We start from the raw sequence: 25,845 nt of genomic DNA, 5'->3' as shown, positions 1-25,845 counted from the left end.
GTCTGGGTGAGGGTGAGAGTATGGGTGTGTGTGAGGGTGAGTGTGTGAGAGTGTAAGTGAGGGTGTGTGTGTGTGTGATGGAGAGTCAGGGTGTGTGTGAGGGTGAGGGTGTGAGAGTGTAAGTGAGGGTGTGTGTGTGTGTGTGTGTGTGATGGAGAGTCAGGGTGTGTGTGAGGGTGAGGGTGTGAGAGTGTAAGTGAGGGTGTGTGTGTGTGTGTGTGTGTGTGATGGAGAGTCAGGGTGTGTGTGAGGGTGAGGGTGTGAGAGTGTAAGTGAGGGAGTGTGTGTGTGTGTGTGATGGAGAGTCAGGGTGTGTGTGAGGGTAAGGGTGTGAGAGTGTAAGTGAGGGAGGGTGTGTGTGTGTGTGTGTGTGTGTGTGTGTGTGTGTGTGTGTGTGTGTGACCGTGACATTGGTGGCTGCTGTGTGGGATGCTGTGGGTACTGGACCTGCCCTGTGTGTCCATCCCTTGTCCTCTGACTGGGGTACGGGGACCCTGTGAACGGCCCTTGTCCCCTGGCAGTGAGACGTCTTCCCGAGCGTCCCTGGTAGCTGCCCTGTGTCCCATCATGCGTCTGACCCCGCCGGTGGCCCCGACTCCCGGGGGAGCGTTTGGCCTCCCGCTGCCAAATTGAATCTGACTTATTGGGTTACGGCTGCCCTTTCGCAAGCGTCAGCGCGCCTGGCCGCGGGCCTAATGCAATAACGCGCCCAGTGCGCCCTCGAGCCTGCACCCCGCCATGAGGCAGCCCCTTCCCGGCATCTGTTGCTCCTTCCTTCGGGAGACAGTGCTCCCACACTGTGCCGTTCCTCGGTCGCTACTAACCGGGCCGGGCCTGGGGTGGTGCTGGGGCCAGGGCGTCAGCTGGGGGAAAGGCCGACGCCCGCTGCTCACTCGAGCCCCCGACTCTGGTTCAGGCCCACAGGGCACCCCCGGCAGCACCCAAGTCTCTCATGTCTCGGCGCTGTGACCTTGGCCATGGCACCCCGAGTGGGGCCCCGTGCCTGGCAGAGTTGCGGCACCCCAGGGCCCTGCCCCCGAGCCTTTGCGGCCTCCTGCAGAGCTGGCATGTCCCCACGCACGGAGTGGGGTGGCCTGAGCCTCAGAAGGACCCTGTGACAGGAGCCCACCCGCGGGCCAGCTGAGAGGCGGTCTTGGACGCACCGCCAGGCCCTGTGCCCCGAAAGCCGCGCGGGCGCCCCTTCCCCAGCGCCGCCCTCGCACGCCCCATCCCTTCTCCGTGGTGCCTGTCCAGGGCCAGAGTGGAATGGGGGGGCGGGGCTTCACCCACAGACCTTCCCCACAGGTGCAGCAGACGGGCGGCTACACCCGGCCTCCGCCTCTGGCTGCCCGCACGGACACAGCCCCGCGTTTCCTCCTACGGGCGCTAATCCCAAGGTGAGTCCCTCACCTCACACACCCTCACCTCCACACCCTCACCTCTACACCCACACCTCACACACCCTCACCTCCACACCCTCACCTCACACACCATCACCTCCACAGCCGCACCTCACACACCCTCACACTACACCCGCACCTCACACACCCTCACTTCACACACCCGCACCTCACACACCCTCACCTCCACACCCTCACCTCACACACCCTCACCTCATACACCCTCACCTCACACCCTCACCTCACACACCATCACCTCCACAGCCGCACCTCACACACCCTCACACTACACCCGCACCTCACACACCCTCACTTCACACACCCGCACCTCACACACCCTCACCTCCACACCCTCACCTCACACACCCGCACCTCACACCCTCACCTCACACACCCTCACCTTATACACCCTCACCTCACACCCTCAACTCCACCCCCTCACCTCACACACCCGCGCCTCATACCCTCACCTCACACACCCTCACCTCCACACACCCTCACCTCACACACCCTCACTTCACACCCTCACCTTATACACCCTCACCTCATACACCCTCACCTTCACACCCTCACCTCACACCCTCACCTCACACCCTCACTTCACACAACCTCACCTTCACACCCTCACTTCACACCCCCTCACCTTCACATCCTCACCTCACACACCCGCACCCCCACACACCATCACTCCGAGCTCAGCAATAAACGAGCCCATTTAGTGTGTCTCTCAACTATGCGTCTGCCCTTCTCGGCCACCACGTCCCCTTCCCAGTGACCCTCCTGTGCTTGGCAAAGCCTGAGCCTGGGGGCCCAGACGGCCAGCGCCCCCCTGCGCGCTCCGTCCAGGTGTTCCAGACCCTTCCTTCGGGTCAGCTCGCAGCTGGCCGCACAGCGCCCCCTTCCGAGAGTGGGGTGCGGCTCCCCGCCGTCCTGCCGGGAGACAGAGAAGACAGAGAGTCTCCACCGGGGCGTTAGCCTGGGAGCTGGGGCGTGGGGCTCTGACTGGGGCTGCAGCGCGGCTCTGAGGGCCTTTGGCCGTGTCCAGCCCCTTCCACGGGGTTCGGAAAGGCTGCGCCAGGCCGGCCAGGTGCTGACCCGGCCCCCACCCGGCCCGCCAGCTGCTCGCTTGTCCTCTGCCTGCTTCGATATCTGCGACGCTCAAGGCAAATGGAGATTTATCTTGGAATTTGCTCCGCATCACCAAACAAGATTTGGGTTTCATTTGGGGCTATTAAAAACACATTTCAAGAAAATTTGCCAGCTCGACGGACGTCAGCGGAGAACATTCCAGAGACCTGACCTTTCGGAGGACCGGCGCCTCGGAGCTGACTAACTCTGGCCGGTGTGGCCCGGACGGAAGCGGCGGGGGCTGTGGCGGGTGTCGGGGCTCAGGCCCGGCAGGATGGGGCGCAGGGGCCCTTGGAAAGCAGTCATCACGTGGCCAGGCCCGGCTCAGGGCCCTGCAGCCCAGCAAAGGGTGTGATGCAGGCGGGGGTGGGGGGGAGGCGGAGGAGGGACATGACGGGGTACGGGTGGGAGGAGGAGGCGGGGAGCACCAGGCCGGCACAGTTGCCCCGAACCCTCCTTCCACCTGAAGCCCAGAGGAGGCCGAGACGTCGAGTCCGGCAGGAGAGGGGGCCCGAGCTCCAGGAGGGGTGGGAGCTTCCCCGGAGCCCCCCGAGCTGATACTCCGGGTCCTGCTGGGTGGGGCCGGGTCACTCTGTGGCTCAGCTGCTCCCTGAGGCGCCCCCCCCCCGTCCCTGCCTCCTCACAGAGCCCCCCTCTGCACTCGGGGGTCACTGCAGGCCCGGGAGTGCTGACACCGATTCCAGCCCTGAACCCCAACTCCGGGGCTAGGGGCCGCCTCTGCCCGTCACGGGTAGCTGGACGGTCAGCGCGGGCGGGGGCTAGACCCCTATGGGGACACAGGCACAGAGACCCCGGCTGGCCAGCTCTGGGGTGCCCCCAGGGCGCCTGTGCCAGTGTCCCCAGGGCACCGAGCTGGCTCCCCAGAATTCCCCGTGGTCACTGCCTGAGTCTGTGTCAAAGGCTCCAGCAGACGGGGCGGCCGGCGTCCCCGGCAGGAGCGAAGCCCCCCAGCGCCTGTCCATGGGTGCCCGTCTCTGCCGAGTGCCCGGTCCCACAGCGCCCATCTCCCCTGACTGCCCCTGACCCCCAGTGCCCGAGTCCTGTGCTGACAGCTGCTGGGACACCAAGTGTCCCCTCGCGGACAGAGGACAGATGTGCTGAGGGGAGCCAGGGCCCCGCCGGCCTGGAGAGTGGCCGGACAGAGCAGGCGCCGGGAGCTCTAGGGTGGGGGCATGCGCCCATCTGCCCGCACCCAACCCTAGCCCCGGAGTCTCGGACCCAGAACCGAGCTGAGCATGCAGGGCCCGGCGGGCAGCAGGTGTGGGCCCCACGGGGTGCAGGTGTGAGGGCCCTGCAGCCCCTCAGGCGAGGCAGACTGGGGCCCGGGGGCGCCGCCCTCACCTGTATAAGTGGGTTCAGGTGCTGCACCCCTGGACGCCTCAAGGCCCTGCGTCAGTCAGATGCTCGGATGGGGGGTCTTGGAGGTCCCGGCCCCGGGCCCTGTGGAGGCAGCTCCACACACCTGGGCTGGTCCCCACACCTGGGGCTGGTCCCCACACCTGGGGCTGGTCGCCCATACAGGGGGCTGGTCTCGCACACATGAGGGGCCGGTCCCCCACTTCTAGGCCAGCCGGAGACCCAAAGCTGCTGCAGATGGGCTGGTGTCGTCCCCGCCGGCCCTGCCCTGCTCCTGCCCTGTTTGGTGGCATCACATGGGGACCCGCTGGGCTTCCCTCTCACCGCTTCTCCGGAGGGGGTATCCGGGGCACCATGCAGCCCCTCCTAACTGTGGCAGGACCCCCTCTCCCGGCAGGGAGGTGTGCGGGAGCCCAGGGCATCCCTGGGAAAGGCGCTAATGGCAGCGGCCGCCTCCTGCAAGGTCCCAGGGGAATCTGGCACAGACCTCGGCCACTTAGAGCAGAAGGAGGCGCGACGCTGCGGGGAGCCGCCTCCCGCCCGGCTCTCTCCCTCTCTGCGGCTCAGTCCTCCCGCGCCCCCTGCTTCTGCCAGTGGAGGGTACGGGGATCTCGGAACCTTTGGGGCAATGCAGCCGGTCACTAGGGCCGTGCCCGTGCGCCAATCACGCTGACCACAGCCGTGACAAAGGCCAATCAAGAGGCAGATTCTCTTTTCAGTCCTGGAGGCCAGGGGTGGAGGGAAGAGGCCGCATGAGCCAGGAGCACAGGCCAGATCTTCTCTGGCCCCCATGTACCAGGTACTTAGAACTTGGTTCCCACCCACTTAAGAAACCCGGGACCCCCACAGAAGGCCCTGATGCACTGCACGCTATCTGCAGGGCGCAAACCAGGTCTCTGGGAGGCCTGGAGCATCCCCTGAGCACTGGCCCACGAGCAGTCCCTGAGCACTGAACCTGGAGCATCTCTGAGCACTGAGCCTGAGCCCTTTTGGGTGGCCCTGACCCTGTAGCACCAGACTTGAGCGTGGAACCATGAAGCTTGGTTGGCGAAGTCTTGCCGGGAAGGACCCCCCAGGCCCCTGAGCCCTGCTTGGAGCCCCCTTCCAGCCAACTGAGCACAGGGCCAGGATGTGGGGGTTCCTGCGCCACACCTGAGGCGTCTGCGTCTCATCGCTTCTCTCTCTGCCTGTTTCCCGGCACCATCGGGGCCGGCGAGACACAACGCAGCAGGAGCTGGGTGGCAAGAGCTGTCGGGGAGCAGGAAGAGGAAAGGGGCGAGAGGGGGCGAGCCGGGCCCCAGCCTGCCACATGCAGCGCCAGGACAAAGGTCCCGGGGCAGGGGAGGGGGGTAGCGCCGAGCAAAACTGCTGCTCAGGGTGGGTGGCCTCTGCCCCACGGAGAGACAGTCAGGGCCCGAGTGAGCAGCGGGCACGACCCTGCGACCCTGGCTCTGCCTCTGGCCCGCGGGATGACCCCTCCGGTGACCCCTCCCAGAGGCCCCCGAAGCGCCCACGCCAGGCTGAGTCTGGTGCGGGGACGGACACCGGGCCAGTCTGCCCACCTGGGGGGCTCCCACGCGTCCCTGTCGCCCGAGACAGCTCTCCTGCTGGCCGGGACCCCCCCGCCTGCAGGGTCACGAGGAGCTGGGTGCCCCCATGGCAGCGCACAGGGCACGTGTACCGGGCCCTCTCTGGCACCCCGGGGTGCACACGTGTAACCCTGCGGAGCCCGGTGTCAGAACACCCATGCAGGGGGCCTGCTCCCCCCCTCTAGTCCCGGGAACCCCAAGTGCTGGGGACGAAGCTGTAGCCTCCGATTCTCTGGCGCCCCCTTGTGGCCATCAGGGGCAACACAACCCTCTCCCGTGAATTCAAATGCAGGGACGCGAGCGGGGCTACCCGCTTTAGGGAGGCCAGTGGGCCCCTCCCCCCTGCCTCACTGAGTCCCGCAGCTCAGCGCCTGTGACCCCCATGGGGTCCTCGCAGCCCCGCGGGGGGAGCAGCCGAGGACCCCGTGTGGAGGACCCAGCAGGATGGAACCTCGCCCTTCCCTCCCAGATGCTTCCAGAACCTTCTCGCTCTGCTGTTTTGCCACTGGTGGGTGTCGAGGAAGACGTGGCTGCCGAGTCCCGTGTCAGGGAAACTCTCCCGTCCCCCGGGGGCTGGAGACACTGTAGCGGGTAAGGCCACCCTCAGGGAGCCCATGGAGTGCCAGGGATGGATCCCGGTGATCCCCTGCAAGGCCCTCCCTGCTGTCCTGTCTGCCCCCCCGACGCACACCCGGCCCTGTGCCTTGGGGCAGCTGCTGGCCCTCAGCACGGAAGCTCTGCCCGGTCAGCGGCTCCTCCTGGGACTCGGGCTCTGAGGCCTCCTAATAATCCTTTTCATTTCTCCCGGAGCTGAGTTAGGACCAAGGTTCCGGCGATGCCCTGTGGGTGGGCTTCTGTCCTTCCATGCTGCCAGCCAGCTAGTCCCGCGTGGAGGCGCCCGGCGTGCTCTACTGTGTTCTGTCCGCTTCCTTCATACCCAGGGGTGCGTGGGCGGCCTGTGACCTGACTGACCAGCGGCTTCTCTGCCAAGGGACAGTGGCAGGGGCGGGAGGGGGAGCCAGGTGACCCCAGTCCCTCCTGGGGCTCTGTCCCTTCCTGTCCTGGCTCTCAGCTGGTCGCCAAAACCACGGAGGTTTAGATGCAAACAGAGAAGGAGCCGTTGCCGTCGCCACGGCTGCTGTGGAGCCTGACCAGTGGGAGCCCTGGGACACGGCCCCGGCCATCCCGGGCGTAGTGGAGGCGGCTGGCGAGAGGGTCACTGGGAAGAAGCTGCCAGACACAGCAGCCGGGATGCCAGCGGCCTCGTGCCCGTGCCATGACGCCTGCAGCTGTCAGGGACCCCGTCTGTCTGCCCTGGTGCCCTGCCCCCAAGCACTGGGCGGACATGAAGGTGAGGGTGCCCGGGGCGGGGGCAGGAGTGAGGGCAGGGGTGCCCAGGGTGGGTGGACCTGAGGGTGAAGGCGCCCGGGATGGGTGGACATGTGAGGGTGTCCAAGGGGGCAGACATGAGGGGAGGGCGCCTGCACCCCGGCGGCACTCGGTAGCTCCGGCCAAGGCCCGTATGGCCATGCAGTGGCCTGGCTGGCTGTGGCCATCTGTGGGAGGGGCACGGGCTGTGCCACTGACCAGGGCGGAAAGCGCGTGGGGGCCTCTGGCACACGGGCCTTGGGTCCAGCGGACTCCAGGGCTGAGTGGCCAGCGGGGAAGGCCGGGCCGAGGTGACAGCCAACGCCACCGTCCGGAGACCAGGGGAGACAGATGCCAGGCGCAGGGCACGTGCGGGAGCGGGCGGGCTGTGACTGACCCCGCGGGGGCCCAGTGGCCTGACCGGGCCGGGCTGTCTCTCCTCGCCGCGCCCCGTCTGGTGAGCGAAGGCCAAGCAAGGTCGAGAGGTTTGTGTCTAGAACAGATCAGGCTTTATTTGTCATTTCCAAACAGGTGGCGCGGCCGTGGCCTCACGGTTCCGTCTGGCCAATACAGAGCTGGGTCACGGCGAGACGACGGGCGCCTGCCCGGGAGAGGCCCCTTGGCCCACCCCGCCGCACTGAGGCCTCCAGGAGAGGAGCTGACCGCCAGGGACACCCCCGGGAGCCAGAGCGGCGAACAGCAGCACCGAGACCTGAGCCACGGGGACAGGACGGGGACAGGGATGGGGACGGGGACGGGGGCGGGGAGAGGACAGGGGTCGGGACAGAACAGGGACAAGGACAGGACGGGGACAGGAGGGAGACGGGGACATAATGGGAACTGGGACAGGACGGGGCTGGGGACAGGGGCGGGGACGGGATAGGACGGGGACAGAACAGGGACGAGGACGGGGCGGGGACAGGAAGGAGACGGGGACGGGACGGGGCCCCTAACTGCCCCCGCCATCCGTCAGTGCTCGGTCGGCCGTGGCAAACCTCTCCACGCCTTTGACACCATTTCCAGTGGAAAGTAAATAAGAAATAAGGCATCAGACATTTGCTTTTCTTTATTTCCATATGCAATGTATGTGTAGGCACGCTGCTTGGGATGCTATTTCTAAAAAAATCGTTGGCCGTTTTTCAGAATATCCTTTTGGTTTTAAATACTGGTCAGGAAAAACAAATGCTGTAAAAATACGTGAATGATTTTCTATTACAGAAATGAAAAACTGATTTGCATCTAAAAGTGCAAGAGGTGAGGTCATTGAACCCTTTCACCGGACGACAGGGCGATCGACGATGTATTGCTTCAGCTGCTGGAGAAGGCTGGGATGTATTTTATATTGACATAGAAAATTATAAATTACATTGAATTAGTATCCATAATCACTATATATATACACAAACCAGTTCTAAAAAATACACTGGCTTCGCGTTTGCGAGAGGAATCTCGCGGGTCCAGTGACGGCGAGCGCGGGGCGGGGACCTGGTGTCCGGCCCGAGGCAGCCCGAGCGCGTCCCGCCTCAGCCGCGCCGACCGCTCCGCCACGCTGGCTGGTGACGCCGGGTTTTGGTGAAGGGGCTAGAAGGCAGGTGAACTACCGAAACGAAACGAAACACGGAACAGAAGAAAAACCCAAACCACAAGCCAGGGCCGCTCGGGAGCCCGGGGTCTCGCCTGCAGGAACACGCGTGTCCGGCAAACAGGACGGGAACAGAACATATGGCTTTACAGGAACATCAATTTATCAGCTAAGCTGTAGCAATAAATACTTAATCTCTACCAATAGACTTACGTTTTTGATCCGTTTTAAACGATACAGAAAACAGTTACCAATCAAAAACTGGTTATAAAAAGAACACCAAATATTCCTTATTCAAAATCACTTTTGTAAGTCAGAACAACCAAAGTAACACTTGGGGCGTCTGAATCCTGCCACTCCTCGCCAGCCTGGGAGGAAAATGGATTCCGAATTGTACACGGTGAGAGAAATGGATGCAACTGCCTAATACTTTGGTCAGACTAATATCTGTCGGGTCCAGATCCAATCGCTCTGTGTGTGCCCGTTTCCGGGCGAGCCCGCGGCGGCTCTGGGCGGGCGAGGTCTCCGTCCACAGGCTGCCCGTCCCCAGAGCGGACGGTCTTGGCGGTCGTCAGTGTGCAGTGTCTGTACACGGCTGCTCTCTGTACAATGTCCGAGACTCCGGGAGAGGAAGTTGCTGGTCCTGATCCGTGCAGGGAGGGCGCGGGGCGGCCGAGGCCCCGGGGCCCTGCCGATGGCAGTCTGAGTCCTCGGCGAGCGGTGGCGGGCGCACATCATACCGGGCCGTTCACCGACGAGTCGCCGGGCAGGCTGGGCTGCTCGGGCCTGCGGGGAAACACAACCTGAGGCCCCGCCCGCCCGAGCCGCCCGGCCCCACGCGCAGGATGGTGCCTTCCAAAGCCTTCCGCCGCCTCCCGTGGGCTCCCACTGCTCGGGGCACCTCCAGGGCGGGGCAGCGCCCTCGGCAAGGGGAGCCGAGCCGGGCTTGAGGATCTGAGCCCGCACCACTGTCTGGCCTCGCTCGGGCCCCCCGAGGGGGCGAGCAGCACGTGGGCGCTCGGCACACGGGCGGGACATGCTTGCGCACCCGTGAACGACCCTGGCCCCGCAGCCCTCCCTGCTCGCCGCCGCTGCGGCCAAGCTCCCGGGACCCTGGGCCCACTCCCGCCGGCGCTGCACCCCGAGAGCCGGCACACAGACCCCTCGGCCTCCCGGGAACCAACGCACAGGCGAAGAGACAGGGCGGAACTGGGCACTCGGACCCGGCCACTCGCCCGCGCTCAGGCTTCAGGCAAGCTGTCCTCCTGCCCGCAAGGCCACACGCTGACGGCCGCAGAGACCAGGAGGTGCCGGGCCGGCCCAGAACCTCTCCGGGCACAACGCGGGGAGCACGTGGGCACTCGAGGGGGGCCATAGCCCCGGTCAGCGTCCATCTGCTGGACGCCGGAGCGCCAGGGACGTCACTGGCTCTGCACAAACGCCCGGCTTTGGCTCCGGGGCGGAGCACTGTGGGGGGAGTTACCTCTGCTCGGCACTGCTGGGGGGCCGGGGGGCCGCGGACTTGGCCTCGGGCGCGGCGGGGCTCTCCTCCGCGGCGGTGCAAGCAGCATCTTGAGAGGTAGACAGTTTCCCGTCCTCGCTGCGGAGAGAGGGCGGCGTGAGGCGCGGGCGCGCGCGGGGCGGAGCGCATGCAGATGGCGCTGACGTCATGACGCCGGGGGCCGGGCCCGGGGCTGCACATGCTCGGGCAGGGGCGCACGCCACGAAGGGAGCCCGCGGCGCTGGCGCACGGGGACGCAGAGGGGCACGGGGTGCGGCCGTGTGGTGGAGACGGCGCGCGAACGTACATACCGGTAGGATTTCAACACTCTGAAGCCAAGTGTGCAAAACAGAAAAAGAAATGTACAAGAGTTTCAGAACCTCCTAGCAATGCGGGGCTGGGGCACTAGGCACCGCTGCGCTAAGCACGGCCGCAGACCCGCCGGCCGCACCGACCTGTTTGAAGGAAGGAGGCTTGAGTCACGCGGCTGCGGCCCCCCGACCCGCCACGGCGGCGACGCTCCACGCGCGGCCCTCGTCCCGCCCGCACTCACGGACGGCCCCGGCTCTGCGGCACGGCCCCACCCGCGGCCCAGCGGCGGTCACCTGCCCCTCCCCCGCCCGCTGCCCCGGCGCTGCTCAGGCCAGCGGCCGCACCCACCGCGGGGGCACCGGCCGCTGCCCCCGGCCCGTCAGACGCAGCCCAGGCCGTGACCCCCTCCGGCCCGTCCTGTGCCCACCGGCCTCTCCCCCAGCCCCAGGCAGCGTTTCCACCGAGGCAGGGCCGGTCACCACACGCCTTCTGAGGGGTTCCGCGCGCCTCGCTGACCCTCTTCTCCGCGCCCCTCCTCGCCCCGCGGGGGCAGGACTGGACAGTCTCCAAGTCTCGGGGGCTCCCGCGCGGGCCCGTGAACGCCCCTCTGCTCCTTCCCGGCTCTTCTCTCCTCTCCGCGATGACTCCTTTACATTTCTGCCTCCCCAGCGCGCTGGGACCAAGCGGGAGTCGCGGTGGCCTGGACCAAACTCGGGCCCCACCGGTCCCCCGCCGGCGGCTCCGGCTCCCTGCTCTCGCGCGGACCCTCCCGGCACGGGCGAGTCAAGTCAGCCGGGCTCGTCCTCTACGGTTCGGCCCTTCACCTCCTTCTCTGGAGCCCGCCAGGGCGGCGGCAGGGCTGAGTGTCCCGGGGGCCACAGTGCCAGGTCCTGACTGCCCCCTCCGCGCCGCTGTGGCGCCTTCCGTGCCAACCCAGGCCGATCCCCAGCGCCCGCCCTGCGGTCCCCCTAAGAACACACAGCGGCCCCTCCGGCTCTCCTCGGACACGGCTGCCTCCCGGGCCTCTGGGAGCCCCCTCGGTGTGATGAGAAATCCACTCGCTCATGTGTCTTACTAGCAACCAAGACATACCCCCCTTACGAGTGCCATCACTCCAGACCTTGTCACGTCGCCCAGGGAGCCTTGCGCAGAGCAGGCCTCCTCTCTCGGCCTCTTCGGTGTCCCCAACTGGCCACGCACCCCGCCCCGGGCACCCCTGCACACCTGGGGCTTACCAACCGGCTCCTGCGTCTGCTAATTTAATTACGAGTTTCCAAAACTTTTCTTTTTTTTTCTTTTTGGGTCACACCCGGCGATGCACAGGGGTTACTCCTGGCTCTGCACTCAGGAATTACCCCTGGTGGTGCTCAGGGGACCATATGGGATGCTGGGAATCGAACCCGGGTCGGCCGCGTGCAAGGCAAACGCCCTCCCCACTGTGCTGTCGATAGCTCCAGCCCCTCCAAAACTTTTCTTTTCCTAATGGTTTTTGGGTCACATCCGGTCATACTCAGGGCTCACTGCGGGCTCAGGGGACACCGAGTGTGTCTCTGGGGATCAAACACGGGCCGGCCGCATGCAGCTATACTCTCGCTCCAGCTCTCAATGTTCAAATTTTAACGCCTTTGGTATTTTTCTGATTTCTAGGCGAAGACCACAGTGTAGCACTGGAGGGAAGCGGGGACTTCAGCTCGATCTGTCTTGGGGCTTTTGTTGGTCCGGGGGCCGCATCCAGCAGAGCTGGGGGCCACTCCTAAAGGGGCCGGAGTCGGCTGCAGGCAAGGCCCTGGCACCCCCTCTGGCCCCGAAGTGAGTTTCTAGAACTCCTACGGGTACAGGTGGCTATAGATTTACAGTCGATGGTGTTTACCAGTTTCATGCGCTACTGAAATGTCCCCAGAGTTTGGATGTATCTGTCCTGTCACCTGACTGCCCCGGGGACAGCAGTCGTGGTGGCGCTGGGGACCACGGGCTGGACTGACCCACGAGGCCGGCGCCCGGCCCCGCACGGGAAGCTTTCCCTTATCCAACACTCTGCAGTCCCGCTCCACCCTCCTGCAGGGCCACCCCAGAGAGGCACGAGGCCGGTCTCCGGAAGCGCCTCTTTCTCAGTGCCGAGGCCAGGACTGACCAGGCCCGTCGGCCGTCGCCTGTGACAGCCACGGGGCAGCCTGCCTCTGGCTTCCTTCCGCGTCAGGGAGCCAGGTCCGGCCCGCGCGGGAACCCCAGCGGCCAACCCGTCCATCAGCTGCTGGCTCGCGGGGAGCACCCAAAAGCATTTCTACTGTGAATTCCAATGTTTGCACTTTTCAGGTTTCGAGCACAACCAACGCAGGCGCCAGGCTCCGGGCGCACACTCTCCGTGCGTTAGTGAGGCCGAGCACGCCAGCTTCCTCCCCCCCGCCCGCGGGGGCAGCGCCGTTACCTTCTGAAGACGGCAGTTTCTGTCCTGGCATCGACAGTGAGGCTGAGGGTTTCCTTCACGCCGCCATTCATCACTGTCTCAGTTACCTTGTCTGCAGCCTCCGCGTCCTCCTCCCCGTCGGAGCTGGCTTCCATGGCCACGCTGCCTGCAGCTGGACACGCAAGCCACCAGGTCACAGGCACTGCGGGAGCGGCCCCCCGGCCACCTCCTCCCGGAGGGGACCCGCGCCCCGACAGGAAGCGGCGCGTCTCATCCCCGCCTCCCCTTGGCCTCTCTGAAGTTCCCGTCCACAGCACAGGGCAAAGCAAGCTCGCCCAGCAACCCCCTCACCAGGGCACACGCCCTGCACGCCCTCAGGGCACACTGCACGCCCTCAGGGCACACTGCACCCCCCTCAGGGCACACTGCACCCCCTCAGGTCACATTGCACCCCCCTCAGGTCACACTGCACCTCCTCAGGTCACACCGCACCCCCTCAGGTCTCACCGCTCCCCCTCAGGTCACACTGCACCCCCTCAGGGCACACTGCACCCCCCAGGTAACACTCACTGTACCCCCTCAGGTCACACTGCACCCCCTCAGGTCACACTGCACCCTCAGGTCACACTGCACCCTCTCAGGTCACACCGCACCCCCTCAGGTCACACCGCACCCCCTCAGGTCACACCGCACCCCCTCAGGGCACACTGCACCCCCTCAGGTCACACTGCACCCCCTCAGGTCACACCGCACCCCCTCAGGTCTCACCGCACCCCCTCAGGTCACACCGCACCCCCTCAGGTCACACCGTACCCCCTCAGGGCACACTGCACCCCCTCAGGTCACACTGCACCCCCTCAGGTCACACCACACCCCCTCAGGTCTCACCGCACCCCCTCAGGTCTCACCGCACCCCCTCAGGTCACACCGCACCCCCTCAGGTCACACTGTACCCTCTCAGGTCACACCGCACCCCCTCAGGTTACACTCACTGCACCCCCGCAGATTCCACTCCCCGCACCACCTCTGATCCCGTCCACTGCACTACCTCAGACCACCCTCACTCCCGAGGAAGAATGAGGTTTCAGAATCACGCTACGTGGACAATTTTCAGACCCAGAAACCTAACTGCAACATCTGAATGACTGACGGCTGCACCCACCTTCCGGCTGGGCCGCCAGCGCAGTGCCGCCGGGAGTCAGGGGGCCCACGGGCTCCGCGCTGGTCTCCATGTCCACGGGAGAATTGCTCCGTAAAGAGTCTTTCGTACTTGAGGAGAGAGAACAGCCAGGCGTCAGTGCAGGGCGGAGGGAAGTCCCAGCCGCCACGTCCTGAGGCAACGGGAAGAGGGGGGCCTCAAGGCGGGCACCCGGGGCCTCTCCGGCTCCAGAAAGCTCCTGCCTCCACCCACCCACCCACCCGGGCTCCACCAGCGTCTCAGCCAAGCAGGGCGGGCCCAACAATGCCAGAGTCTGAGGGTGCGATGCTTTAGGGTCCCACAGTGCCAGGGACCCCCCGATGTTAGTCCTGAGGGCGCCAGGGCTGCACTGGGCCACGACTGGGTCACATGCCAGGCACATGCCTGGACCCCATTCCACACCCGGCCCGGGTGGCCCGTTTGCACAAAGCTCCTTCCTTACTGGGAGCCACGACTGCCAAGAGTCTGGCCGGGCCAGGGGACAGCGAGGGGGCCTGGGCACGGGGCAGCGGGTCGTCTCAGCAGGGCGCAGGGCTCTGGCTGCCAGCGGCCAGCTTGCTGGCTTTCCGGGCCGCCAAGGAGACGGCCGCAAGCTGACACCTGGGGCCCCCATGGCCACTATGGGATGGCACCTCCCCGGCTCGGGTGAGCACTGCGCCTCACCTCAGGGAAGACGTGAACTCCGAGAACGAAGCCCAGCCCGTCTCCTTGGTGGGCACGGGCTCCTCCGTGCTCCAGACGTCAGACCCCACGGAGTCCAGGGGAGCACTGTGCGTGGTCTCCATGGGGACGTCAAAGTTGGCCGACCAGCTGGGAGCTAGAGGAGAGGAAGACAGAAATCCCCGTGGAGCACAGTTCAGAGCGGGCAGCCCTGGGCGGCGGCCGGGCTCGGGGCCACACGGGAGCCCTCCGCGGGGTAGCGCCCGCGAGCAGCCCGGGGGCGGGCAGAGGGGTTTCCTGAGTGGACGGGGCTGCTGGGCGACCCCCTCCCCGAAACCCGTGGACACGACGCCCCCGAATTCCGTTTCTAAGGGGAAGGGGGGCCCTGGAGAGCCCGGACGGCCCAGGCTGGGCCAGGCACTCACGCTCGTTCAAGTCCACTTCCATCTTGTCCTCCGTGCTGGCGCTGCTGGGCTCGAACAGGTCGGGCTTGGCGCCGTCCTCCTCCTCCGAGTCTGTGCTCTCCTCGCTGTCGGTGCTCCCGGAGCTGAGGGGAGCGCGGGCGCCGTCAGCAGGGACGCGTCCCGCAGGGACTGCGGCTGCAGACAGGCCGGCCCCTCTTTGGGCTGCACCTGCGTCCCCCCGACTCCCCTCTCGGTCCCCATCCTCGCTGGTGTCTGCCCCGACTGTTCAGCCATCGGAACGGGCTCTCGGGCCTGAGCGGGCTGAGGGGCCGGGCACGGGCCTTGCACGCAGAGGACCCGGGGTGGACACCGGGCATCTCAGGGCTCCCCCAATCAGAACTGGAGCCGCCCCTGAGCACCGCCGCGTGTGGGGGCGGTGAAGGTGTGGAGAGAAACTGGGAGGGGCTGGTTGTTTGTCCGCAGCTGGCCAGAAGGGGCCTGACCTCTCAAGAGCGACTTTTTTTTTTTTTTTTTTCTTTTTGGGTCACACCTGGCGATGCACAGGGGTCACTCCTGGCTCATGCACTCAGGAATCACCCCTGGCGGTGCTCAGGGGACCATATGGGATGCTGGGAATCGAACCTGGGTCGGCCACGTGCAAGGCAAACGCCTACCCGCTGTGCTATCGCTCCAGCCCCTCAAGAGCGACTATTAAAGACACTTTAACTTTGATGAAGTTATCAGACTGTGGTGCTTTTGGTGCTGCCTCTCAGAAACCTCTGATTTTTCGCCACAGTACTTCAGTGAGATTGTATGCGGACGGTTCACGTTGAGTTCTAAAAGCAACTTCAAGTTAACAAGTGTAAGTGTGACCAGAGGGTTTCTAAAGTAGGTTGTGATGTTGCAACATTTGTTTAAGATGTAACACTGCCCTTCCCCACTGACTCTGCGCCTCTGCCGAAACCCACCGGCCTCTCCCTGCCAGACCGTCGGAGTCTGACCTGCGCCCAGAGCGCTACCCCGTTCACGCCTGTGCCCTGACCGGCAGTACCGGCCCTGCGCTTACGCTAAGTCCTTTGCGTTTTCGTGAGTCTAGGGCTCAATCTGTCAAAAGCCTGTGAAGAGCGCGTGAGGCTTCTGTCTGGGATGGTCTTAGGCCAAGAGGTCACTCTGGAAGGAGTGCCCAGGAAATGCTCTTCTTCTTTTTTTTTTTTCAGGATACATTTAAAAAATGTATTTAAAAAATACATTTTTATTGGATCACTGTGAGATAGACCATTACGAAGCTGTCCATGATGAGGTTTCAGTCACTGTTCAACACCCAGCCCTCCACTGGGGTATGATTCCCAGCCCCTGGGTCCCAGCATCCCTCCCATCACCCCAGCCCCCACCCCCTCCAGCCTAGGCACTTTTCCTCCCTCTCCCCCTCTCTCCGCACCCCCCATCTCTTTCTCTTTCTCCCCCCCTTTCTGTCTCCTTTTGGACTTCGTGGTTTACAACACAGACACTGACAGGCTATCAGGAATACCCCTTTACCTACTGTGAACACTCAGTTCTTGTCCACGTGACCATTCCCACTATTACTGTCACACCAGTCCCTTCTCTATCCCACCTACCCTCTGTCCCACACACACTGGAGGCTGACTCCGACCACTGACCAGTCTTCCCAGCCCGTTCTCCCGGCTGTGGTATGAGTGCTTCTGCAATGCTTTTCCCCACTGAAAATACTCTTCTTCCAACAGACAACGGTCAGAGGACATTTGCCCTCCACGTTCCCCTGAGTGCGGGGGCAGTGTAGCTTCTAGGGCACCTCTGATTCCCAGACTCCTCTCCACACAACTGACTGACTCCCGCTGCTCATGGCGGCATGCAGAAGTAAGACCCGCGCAACCTGGACAGCCTCGTCCAAACCTACGAAACGCTCTTCCCCGAGAATCCAGCCGATTCTCGCACTGACAGCCGGGCAAGCGTGGCTCTGCCGCTTCACCCCACACGGAGGCGCCTTCTCGTGTGCTGTCTGCTTGGTTCACACCTGGCGGCGCTCAGGGCTTAGTCCTGACCCTCCTGGTGGTGCGGGGACCGGCCCCGTGTGCGTTCTCTTGATTTGGCGTCTCCTTGTCCTGCCGGGAGCATGCCGCCCACAGGCCGCGCTGCACAGGAGTTACTCAGAGGGGCGAGTACAGTTCGCAGAGAAACCCGCCACTACAGTAGACCACAAGCAACTGATGCTCGAACGTGCTGTCAGGACTGGGCTGCCGAGAGCTACTGTCGGGGTCTGTGCTCGTTGCAGTACTGGCTAACCATGCTACAGGAGCTTGTGCCTGCGTGAATATACGGGGCTCCTCACCCTCCCGGAAATGGACGGGTCTGACAGGCATCTTTCTGGTATGTGCCTATTTTGGTTTGGGGGCCACACCCGGCGAGCTCAGGACTCACTCCTGGCGGGGATGACGGGGTCACACCCGGGGCACTGGGCCCCAGCACCCCCTCACTGCCGCGCTCTCCTGCTCCTCCGCCGTGTTCAGGGGCTCCCGGTGACCCGCAGTGTTGGGGACTGTTTAGGACCCTGAACAAACCGGAAAATTCCATTACCAGCGTTTGCATAACCTGAGGCACAGGTGCCCTTGTGACAGAGAAAATAGCTAAACTCAAGAAGTAAAAGTAGCCCAGGACTTGGGGCTGGAGCGATAGCACAGCGGGTAGGGCGTTTGCCTTGCACGTGGCCGACCCAGGTTCGAATCCCAGCATCCCATATGGTCCCCTGAGCACGCCAGGAGTAATTCCTGAGTGCAAAGCCAGGGGTAACCCCTGTGCATCGCCGGGTGTGACCCAAAAAGCAAATAAATAAATAAATAAATAAAAATAAAGCAATGTCCTTTAAAAAAAAAAAAAAAAGTAGCCCAGGACAATTAACCACGAGACCCTCAGGGCCCCTAGAGTAGAATACCTTACTTAAAAGCCATACCCTAGCTTACGAAACCTTGTACGTTCCTCCCGACAGATGTTCCTGCCAGATAGCTAGATAAACCCTTGTCTACGTGACCACTCTTTCCCCTCCCCACTATTTCTCAACCGACTCTTAGAGAATATTGTAGCCCACCAAAGAACACCCCGAACTTTTCCTTATTTGGTCTGAGAAGACACTTCCCTGATGATTGACAACTCATGTACCAACCCCCTGCTAAGAAAGGTATAAAACCAGCATGACTGATAATAAAGATGCTCTTGATCAGCATGTGTTGTCTTGAGCCTCCTTCTTCCTAACCTCACCAGTTTTATTCTCAGGTCGGGACCGCTCACGAAACCCACTCAATTAGGAGCGCTTTCCACTGTTGTCTCTCCGCGGGCCGAGAGATTTCAGGGAAACGCGCATTGCAGAACAGCTTGGCGGGTCTCGCCGAGACCCGGGTGGGCCTTCGGTCTGTGTGGGAACTGTACACTGAGCACCGCGGCCCCCTCGGACTGTGGCGTGTCTGTCTGTCTGCAAAGGCGCCCTGAGCGGCTGGAACTGCCGAGGCCCCGCGAGGCCGCCTCTCCCTGCCGCCTCGCTGAGTTCACTCATCTTGAAAAACAACTTTGTTTACAGTCATTTCTGATCAGTTTTATGAATCATTAATTTCTGTTCTCATCCTCTCGTCTGTTTCACACCCCGCGGCGCCCAGGGCCCAGGCTGGCCTGGCGCGGGGCAGTGGCTTCTCTCTGCCCCGCCTCTGCGCTAGTGTCTGCGAGTTCTTTATTTCCATTTACTCTGGGTTGTTTCCTCTTTCTAGTTTTTAAGGTAGAAAAGGAGGTCACAGGGGGCCAGAGCTCCCAAGACTCCCTCTGAGCAACGCCCTCCTGGGCCAGGCCCGGGGCGGCTATGGTACGGCTCAGCCCTGAGCTCTCGGGCCCGTGCTCCGGGCGTGTCTGCCCGAGCCCCCGGGCTTCTGCTCAGCCGGGGCTGGCGCTGGCTGTGGGCCGGGCCGGAGCCGGGCTCGGCTTAGACAACGGGCTCATGACAACCCCGGCGGCTCTCCGGAAGGAGAAGCAAAGCCAGGCCGGCCCGACTCGGGGCTCGGGGGGCCGCCGCCTTGGCACAGCCCGTGCTCGGCTCCCGGCAACGGCAGAGCTGCGACTCTGAGCCTGCGTCCCTCCTGCCAGACTGCCCGGCAGGTCCCCCGGCTGTCCCTAACCGTCACCTGGACCGTCGCTGGGACTCGGGCGTGAAGGTGATGTGCTTCTCCTCCCAGATGTCCTCCTCGTCGGAGCCTCCGTCGTCAAACTGCTGTATCCGCTCCTTGCAGCAGGCCTCGAACAGGGCGATGTTCCCCTGCGGGGGGGGGAAGGGGGAACGCCAGCACCACAGTGAGAACAAACACGCTCTGGAGCTGACAACTGACGCCAGCGCCCAACGCCAGCACCCAAAGCCCGATTCTGCCCCTACAACAGGGAGAGCTTGACCCCCACCCGGCATGGCCCCTCGGCGCCATCCAGCCCAAACTCTGCAGCCAGGGCCCAGCTCCGACCCCGGGCATCACTCGGAGAAGCCCCCAAGGCAAGGCCCCCAAGCCCCCTCGGCACGGCCCAGAAGAGCCCAGGGTGTCACACCTCCACCCAGGGCTGCCGCTCAGGGCACTCGACACTTACGCTCTCGTTTGTGTTCAGAGTGAAGTTGATGTCTGAAACGCGATCAAAAGAAACACTGGAAGCCAAAGAGAAGCAGAGGGGCGGTGAGTCAGACGGAACAGGGGCCCGGCCACCTCCAAGGTCCAGGAAACCCGCGCCCAGGTGTCCAGTGAGACAGAGCCCACAGGAGCGCTGCCGCCCACACACGGGCTGGGCGCCCTGGGCCCTGCCTCCGTAAGCCAGAGGGACCCCCAGTCCCTCACCCTCCCTGCTTGGGGGCCCCACCTGGCGTGCTCGGGGGACCACATGGGATGCTGAGGACTGACCCCGAGGCAGCCGCGTGCCAGGCAAACGCCTTCCCCACTGTGTTACGTCTGTGGCCCCCCCGAAGGGCCTTTGCAGAGAAGTCAGTAAAAGCATCAAAAAGTGCGTGAAGCTGCCAGACACTGAACTCTTTCCAGGCAGGGCCACACTCCTACACAAAACACGGGCTCAGGGCAAGCCAGAGCTCCTCAAAGCCATCTTCGGAGGGGGCCAGCTCCGCCCGCCGGCGCCCTCTCGCCGCTGGGGCCTCTGCGCACTCACTGGGGCCAGCGCCAACCGCCCGTGTGCGTCCCTCTTACCCTGGCTGCAGAGTGAGTGGTCTGCCTGCCTGGCGCCTGCAAAAACCCAACTCTAGTTGTGGTGAGGGACCTAGAGAAGAGAATACACACAGGGTGGAGCTGCCCCTGCCGGCAGGAGGCCCCGTGGGCACCACCGAGCTAACGCTGAGGGCACCGTGACACCTCGACTTCCTGCCGGAGTTTCAGCCCATCAAAATGAACCCGGGTGAAACGGGCCGGGCCCAGAGGCACTGGCCTCTCTGTGGGGGGGGGGGGCACTAACGCTACAGAAACCACAGCCAGCGCGGAGGGCAGGGTCTGGAACCCGGGCAGCTCGGGTCCCCCAGACGTCATTCCCCGAGCGGGGCAGGCGGAGTGAGGGGGGCAGAGAAACATACTCACTTGCCAATGTCATCTTGATCTGCAAACTTCTCATCGTTGAAGCCGAACTGGTCAATAAAATTGGACGTCATTTGTTGCATCTGATAATCAGAAAAGGCCTGGCAACCCCAGGACCAGCGACAGTGACATAATGATTCTAATGACACGCCACACACCATCTGCCCACTTGTGATCCAGAAACCATCTTATTCACCTTGCCATAGGGCTTTACAAGTTGGTGTGTTTTTCTAAACAGAAACATCAACCTCAGGCACAATTTACCAAGAAAGGGAAATGTGCAAATTCGGTCACAAATTAATCGTGTTAGTGCACATCACTGAGGAACGGCCGGCTGAGCCTGCGCCTGCTCCCGGGGCTCTCGTTAGAGAGGGGCCTGGGGGGATTAACGAGGTGGCCGAGTGGCCTGGCGGCCTGAAATGACATGCCGCGTCACCTCTGCACACAACCAACCTTCTGATGTCCAAACAGTGCGGACCAACTTCCTCCCGAACAGCCCCCGCCCCCTGCCCCGCCTGCCCCCAGAACAGGAGAACCGTAAGCCCCGCCCCATCCGGCGCCATGCCCGCAGCGCGGCCCTTCCCTCACAGAGCCTCAGGCCGAGGGGACAAGGAACACCAGGGCTCCCGGCCGCAGGGAGGCCCTTCTGGAAGAGCCCAGGCTCCTCGGGAGCTTCTCAGGGGGCCGTGCACCCCACGAGGGGCTCTGCCAGCCCAGCAGAAGATGTACCGGGCCTGGCTCCAGGAGGTAGCCGTGGCCCTGTCCTGCGCCCCCAACGCAGCCCCACATCAGAAGGCGCCGCCCCCGATTCTCCTGCCCAGACCACATGCCCACGGGCACCTTGAACCCGGGTGCTCACCCTGGGGACAGGGAATGACGGCATGGGCCATCTGAACTGCGGCCCAGCTGGCCCACGGGCACCCCGAGACGTGACACCGAGTCTCTGGGGGCGTAAGGAAATGTCCTCACAGCGCCCACGTGAAGGGCTTCCCGGGCATGTACTAAAGGCATCTGGGCACAGCTGGGGCCCCGGGACGTGGCGGACAGACATGGCACCCCCCCGGACACACGTCTGTGGGCTTTCTCCCGAGAGACACAGCACCGACGGGAACCCCAAGCGACCTGGTGGCTCAGTGGTCATCATTAGTATGGTGGGTGGGGGGGACGTTGTTAGGGGGCGGGCGGGAGGCTCCCGCTGGCCGAGAACAGTCTCACTCCCGACTGACTCGCGGAGCCATGAAGACGCCGCGGGACCCTGTCACTGTCGTCTGTGAAGCTGCGTGACGCGCTGGACTCTACGCGTACGACACGCTGTGTGGCTATTAGAAACTACTCCGAAAGCAGACAAAAAGGCCTGCCGCCTCCAGACGGCCACTCGGGCCGGGCCGGGCCGGCCCTCTTCCCCACCACTCAGCCTGGGACCCCGGCGGTGGCGTCGGCCTCAGGGGTCTCCACTTAGACCATGTTAACTCCAAGGTGAACGGGCGCTTCAACGTTCACAGAGAAAGGAGCATTCGGGTTAACGAAGACCAGCGTGCGGTTCTGGGATTCCCAAGTTCCAGACAAGGGCCGTCTGGAGGACACTCCACGCCTCCCAAGTGCGGCTCGGCCGTGGGGCTGGGCTGGACCCGGGGCCTGGGGGCTCAGGGCTGGGCAGGCACAAGCCTGGGAGCCTGGTCAGCCAGCGGTCAGGAGGCAGCAGTGGCCAGAGCTCGGAACAGACGGAGCATCACGCAGTGCTCCCAGCAGGGCGGCTATTTGAGTCCTTCGCTGGTGCCGGCCCCAGGAGCCAGCAGCCCTAGGACTGTCCGGAACTGCCCGGCGGGCGCTGTCCGCAACTCCCCGGCTGGCAGACTGTCACTGCGCCAAGAGCCACCAGCTAGTGGGTCAATCTGCTCTGTCTGCGCCCCGGCCTTCCCTCCCTCAGGGGTGACGAGTGCCCCCCACGCTGGACACAGGTCTGGGGGCCGGGCGAGAGGCCGCCTTGCATGGGAGAGCCCGGGTTCGATCCCTGGCACCACCAAAAGAACAAGCAAACCGAGTCTTGCTCCTCTTTAGCGACCTCTTTAAGCCCCGCCCCCCGTGCTGGGCACATGAGGCCAAGCACCGGGTGACCCCGCTGTGTCCGCTGCTTTAACGCAGGGAGCACCGGCGACCCCGGCCCGCGAGGGATGGACTCCTGGGCTACAGAAGCTTCACTTCCTTACTCCCGGACCACACTCAGGGGTCGCTCCAGGCCGGCTCGGCGCCATGTGGGTCAGCCGCGTGCGAGGCCGGCGCCCTCCGCTGCCCTACGGAAACCCGCCTGCTCTTAAGCTCCTCCCGAGCACATCTCAGGAGTCTTTCATGCACCGCTCCAGCAACGTGCCCGCATCAGCATCGTCCTGTCACGGACACTCCCGCACATGGCCTGTCCCTGCCGCGGGGCCCCGTCACCGGGGTGCACTGCGAGTCGGCGCCGCGCACGGGGCAGCTGACCGAGCATCGGGTAGGACAGAAAGCAGAGCGCCAGGCGTGACTCACTTGCTGCAGAGAGGAATCCTGCGAGAAACCCGTTTCCTTAAAGTCAATCTCATCATCACTGGATGAATGAATGTGGCAGGCTGTGACCTAATGCACAAAAACGTAGAAAACTATTTAACAGAAAATTAGGACATTTGCATCGGCATTATTTTTTTTGCAAAAATCATCAGTTTTCCTCTCATTAACAGCAAAAACAAGAGCAAGCGACAACCGATGGAGCATCCGTGCATTCAAGGGCAGGGGTCCTGACAGCCCTTCCCTCAGGCCGCATGCAGCATCTGGACGGGCCAGCCGTGTCCCCCTCAGGCTGGTTAGGATTTGTGCTTGTTCCTTCTCCGCCTTTCACCCAGAGGGCAGTCGGGCCCGGGCCGGGGCCACACTCCTCACCGGTTCCCGCAATGCTGGAAAGAGTGAGGCGGCCACAGCCGGTGGGCACTGGGGGACGTGCTGTCCCCTGTGATTCTTGGGCCGCTGGGACCGTGGCACCACCCCTCCCCGGCCTGAAGGCGCTGCGGGCCACACCGGGCAGAGCGCGGCCTGACTCGGGCACTCTGGGCAAACCCTGGCTGGAATAAAATCCACCTCACTCCCCACCGGCTGACCGAGTGAGTGGCCCTCTGTTCGCAACTCGCCTCCCGAGGGACAGAGATGCAGCTGGGAGCCCCAGAAAGGCCAGGCCAGAGGAAGAGGGAGAGACGCTGGCCACAGCAGCCGGGGCGGGCTCCACAGGGCAGTGAGCGCCATCGAGCTGCTGTTCCCAGCACGGCTGGGCCCTAACGGCAGCGCTTTCAGCATGTCCTCAGTCACTGGGACTTCCTCCAATGGGCTCTTACCAGCTCACTAGCCAAGAAGGAAGCTCGCTTTAGCTGAGCAACTATTATGTGCCGGGCAACATGACCCCTTTCTTGCGTTCTCTTTGACTTCTCCAGAGCATTCAGTCATTTTCCCCTCTAACCAGGAAGGAATTACCAATCCCGCCACACACACGTCAGGGCGGTGACACCAGGCCCACTGGGATATGACGCGCTGATTCTGGCTCGACAACCTGCTTCTTTGCACACGTGCCCTTTCTCCTCTGCTTCTCTCGGGCTCCCCTCAAACTGATGTGCCCTCGGGCCTTCTCCCCAGCATCCCCCCACCCTCCGATTCACGTCACCTCGGTCAGCTAGCCAGAGCTGCCAGAGAAGTTTTACACAGTCCCAGGCAAAGAGGTTATACAACATGCATGCAAAACAATTGCCAACGGTGAGTCTGAATGAAATTTATTTGAAAACAGGCACCGAGAAAGCTCTGGTGTAAGAAGCTCGGTGCTCTCCTGCCTGTCCCCAACTCCTGTTCCCTAGAACCCGTCTCCCAAGAGCTCCAGTCGGGCCCCTTTCCTGCCGCAAACCTAAGGCTCAGCTCACCAGAGTCTGCCCAGTGCCCGGCCCGCGGCCTCCGGCACTAACTCTGCCCTCCGGCCCTGCTGGCCTCCTGCCGCCGTACCTTGGTCACCTTCTTCGTGTTCATGAGAAGACCCCGCCCGGTGCTTCACCCTGACATGGTACAGGGCCTTCAGAGTCTGGGCGGTAGTCACCCAGAGAGTCACGGAATGAGTGACTCCATATGAACGCAGTAATAACTTTGTTTAAAAAAAAAAAGGGGGGAGCTGGAGTGATAGCACAGTGGGTAGGGCGTTTGCCTTGCACGCGGCTGACCCGGGTTCAAATCCCCTGTGCATTGCTGGGTGTGACCCAAAAAGCAAAACAAAACAAAAAAGCGCTGAGGTAAATGCCACCTCTCCGGACAAAGAATTTTCTTGAATGATCTCTGTGGGCTGGGTGGATGAGCGACACCCGGTGGCGCTGGGGACCGGCTGACAGGGTTTCTGAGAAGCCTCGGAGGCGCCACCGCCTCCTATCCAACACCTGCCATGTGAGGAGTTTCAGGGAACGGAAGCGCTTTCCCTGGCCCGGCCGTCAGGCTGCTGTGTCTGTCCCAAGCCGGAGACCCTCAGAGATACTCCAGGGCTGGAACAGATACGTAACCCGGCACGACAGCCCCCAAAACACTGGTAGGAAGATGAAGAGCCCGTTTCCCGACTGCCAGGCTCTCTGAGGAGACCTGAGGCCCGAGGCTGAGGCCCCGGGGTCAGGAGCAAGAACACACACGCCTCCCGCCCCACGGTCTGAACCAAGGCCGCTGACCGGAACCAGGGCGGGAGCTCTGAGAAACGCTTCTCCTCTTCTTCAAAAGCCAAAGCGACACTTACCTTTCATCAATGTTAAAAAGAGAATACATTCCAAAGTCAGTCTGATGTAAGAACACACCCATCCATGTTCCCTAGCTGAAAGTGCCAATCTGCAGAAGATTCCAAGCCGGGGGGGGGGGGGGGGTCAAAGCTGTGCACGGCACGGCCCGCGGCCCCGGAAACAAGTAACGAGGCCGAGCCCCAGTCAGCGCCATCAGACAACAGTCAGGGCCACGCCCGGGCCGCCGGGGGAGACCCCAGCCAGGCTGCACCTGGCTGCTGCCCACTGCCCACGTCCCCTCTGCAGAAGAACCCGGGGCCGCGAGCCCCGCGGGGAACCTACTAGATCCACCGTGTTCCTCTTGTTGGTCTCCCCCAGGGAGCTCGCACAGAACGTCTCCCACCGCTCCCTGACGCCGTCCGGGAGCTCTGCAGAGAGAAGAGGTCGGGCGTCACCAGCCGCGAAGGACACGGCGCAGTGACCCACACCCTGTGCCCGCTCGGCTCTCAAGTGGGGCTTATGGGGTCGCCAGGAGAGCAACCGCCCACCTACCCCCCAGATC

General features: G+C 63.5%; 1 protein-coding gene across 7 annotated transcripts in view; it reads right to left on the bottom strand.

Annotated features, from left to right (window-relative positions):
* Positions 1 to 7,913: 7,913 nt before the first annotated feature.
* Positions 7,914 to 25,845, bottom strand: part of PPP6R3 (protein phosphatase 6 regulatory subunit 3) — an 85,796-nt gene continuing 67,864 nt past the window's right edge. Inside the window, exons 14-25 of one of the 7 annotated variants that reach the window (XM_055144111.1) lie at positions 25,626 to 25,711; positions 23,053 to 23,139; positions 20,533 to 20,630; positions 19,550 to 19,604; positions 19,102 to 19,232; positions 14,945 to 15,066; positions 14,523 to 14,676; positions 13,824 to 13,930; positions 12,683 to 12,833; positions 10,257 to 10,274; positions 9,928 to 10,044; positions 7,914 to 9,230 (exon numbers count right to left, since the gene is read on the bottom strand). In XM_055144111.1, the coding sequence (XP_055000086.1) occupies positions 9,179 to 9,230; positions 9,928 to 10,044; positions 10,257 to 10,274; positions 12,683 to 12,833; positions 13,824 to 13,930; positions 14,523 to 14,676; positions 14,945 to 15,066; positions 19,102 to 19,232; positions 19,550 to 19,604; positions 20,533 to 20,630; positions 23,053 to 23,139; positions 25,626 to 25,711 (1,178 nt within the window). In that variant the 3' untranslated portion in view covers positions 7,914 to 9,178. Of the gene's footprint in view, positions 9,231 to 9,927; positions 10,045 to 10,256; positions 10,401 to 12,682; positions 12,834 to 13,823; positions 13,931 to 14,522; positions 14,677 to 14,944; positions 15,067 to 19,101; positions 19,233 to 19,549; positions 19,605 to 20,532; positions 20,631 to 23,052; positions 23,140 to 25,625; positions 25,712 to 25,845 lie in introns of those variants that run through there. The other 6 variants (XM_055144112.1, XM_055144116.1, XM_055144114.1 and 3 more) reach the window with 6 other exon arrangements.

Source organism: Sorex araneus, chromosome 6 (assembly GCF_027595985.1).
Source record: "Sorex araneus isolate mSorAra2 chromosome 6, mSorAra2.pri, whole genome shotgun sequence".
Taxonomy (NCBI): domain Eukaryota; kingdom Metazoa; phylum Chordata; class Mammalia; order Eulipotyphla; family Soricidae; genus Sorex; species Sorex araneus.
Note: the sequence above shows the minus strand (reverse complement) of the source record. Positions and strands in the feature narration are given on the sequence as shown.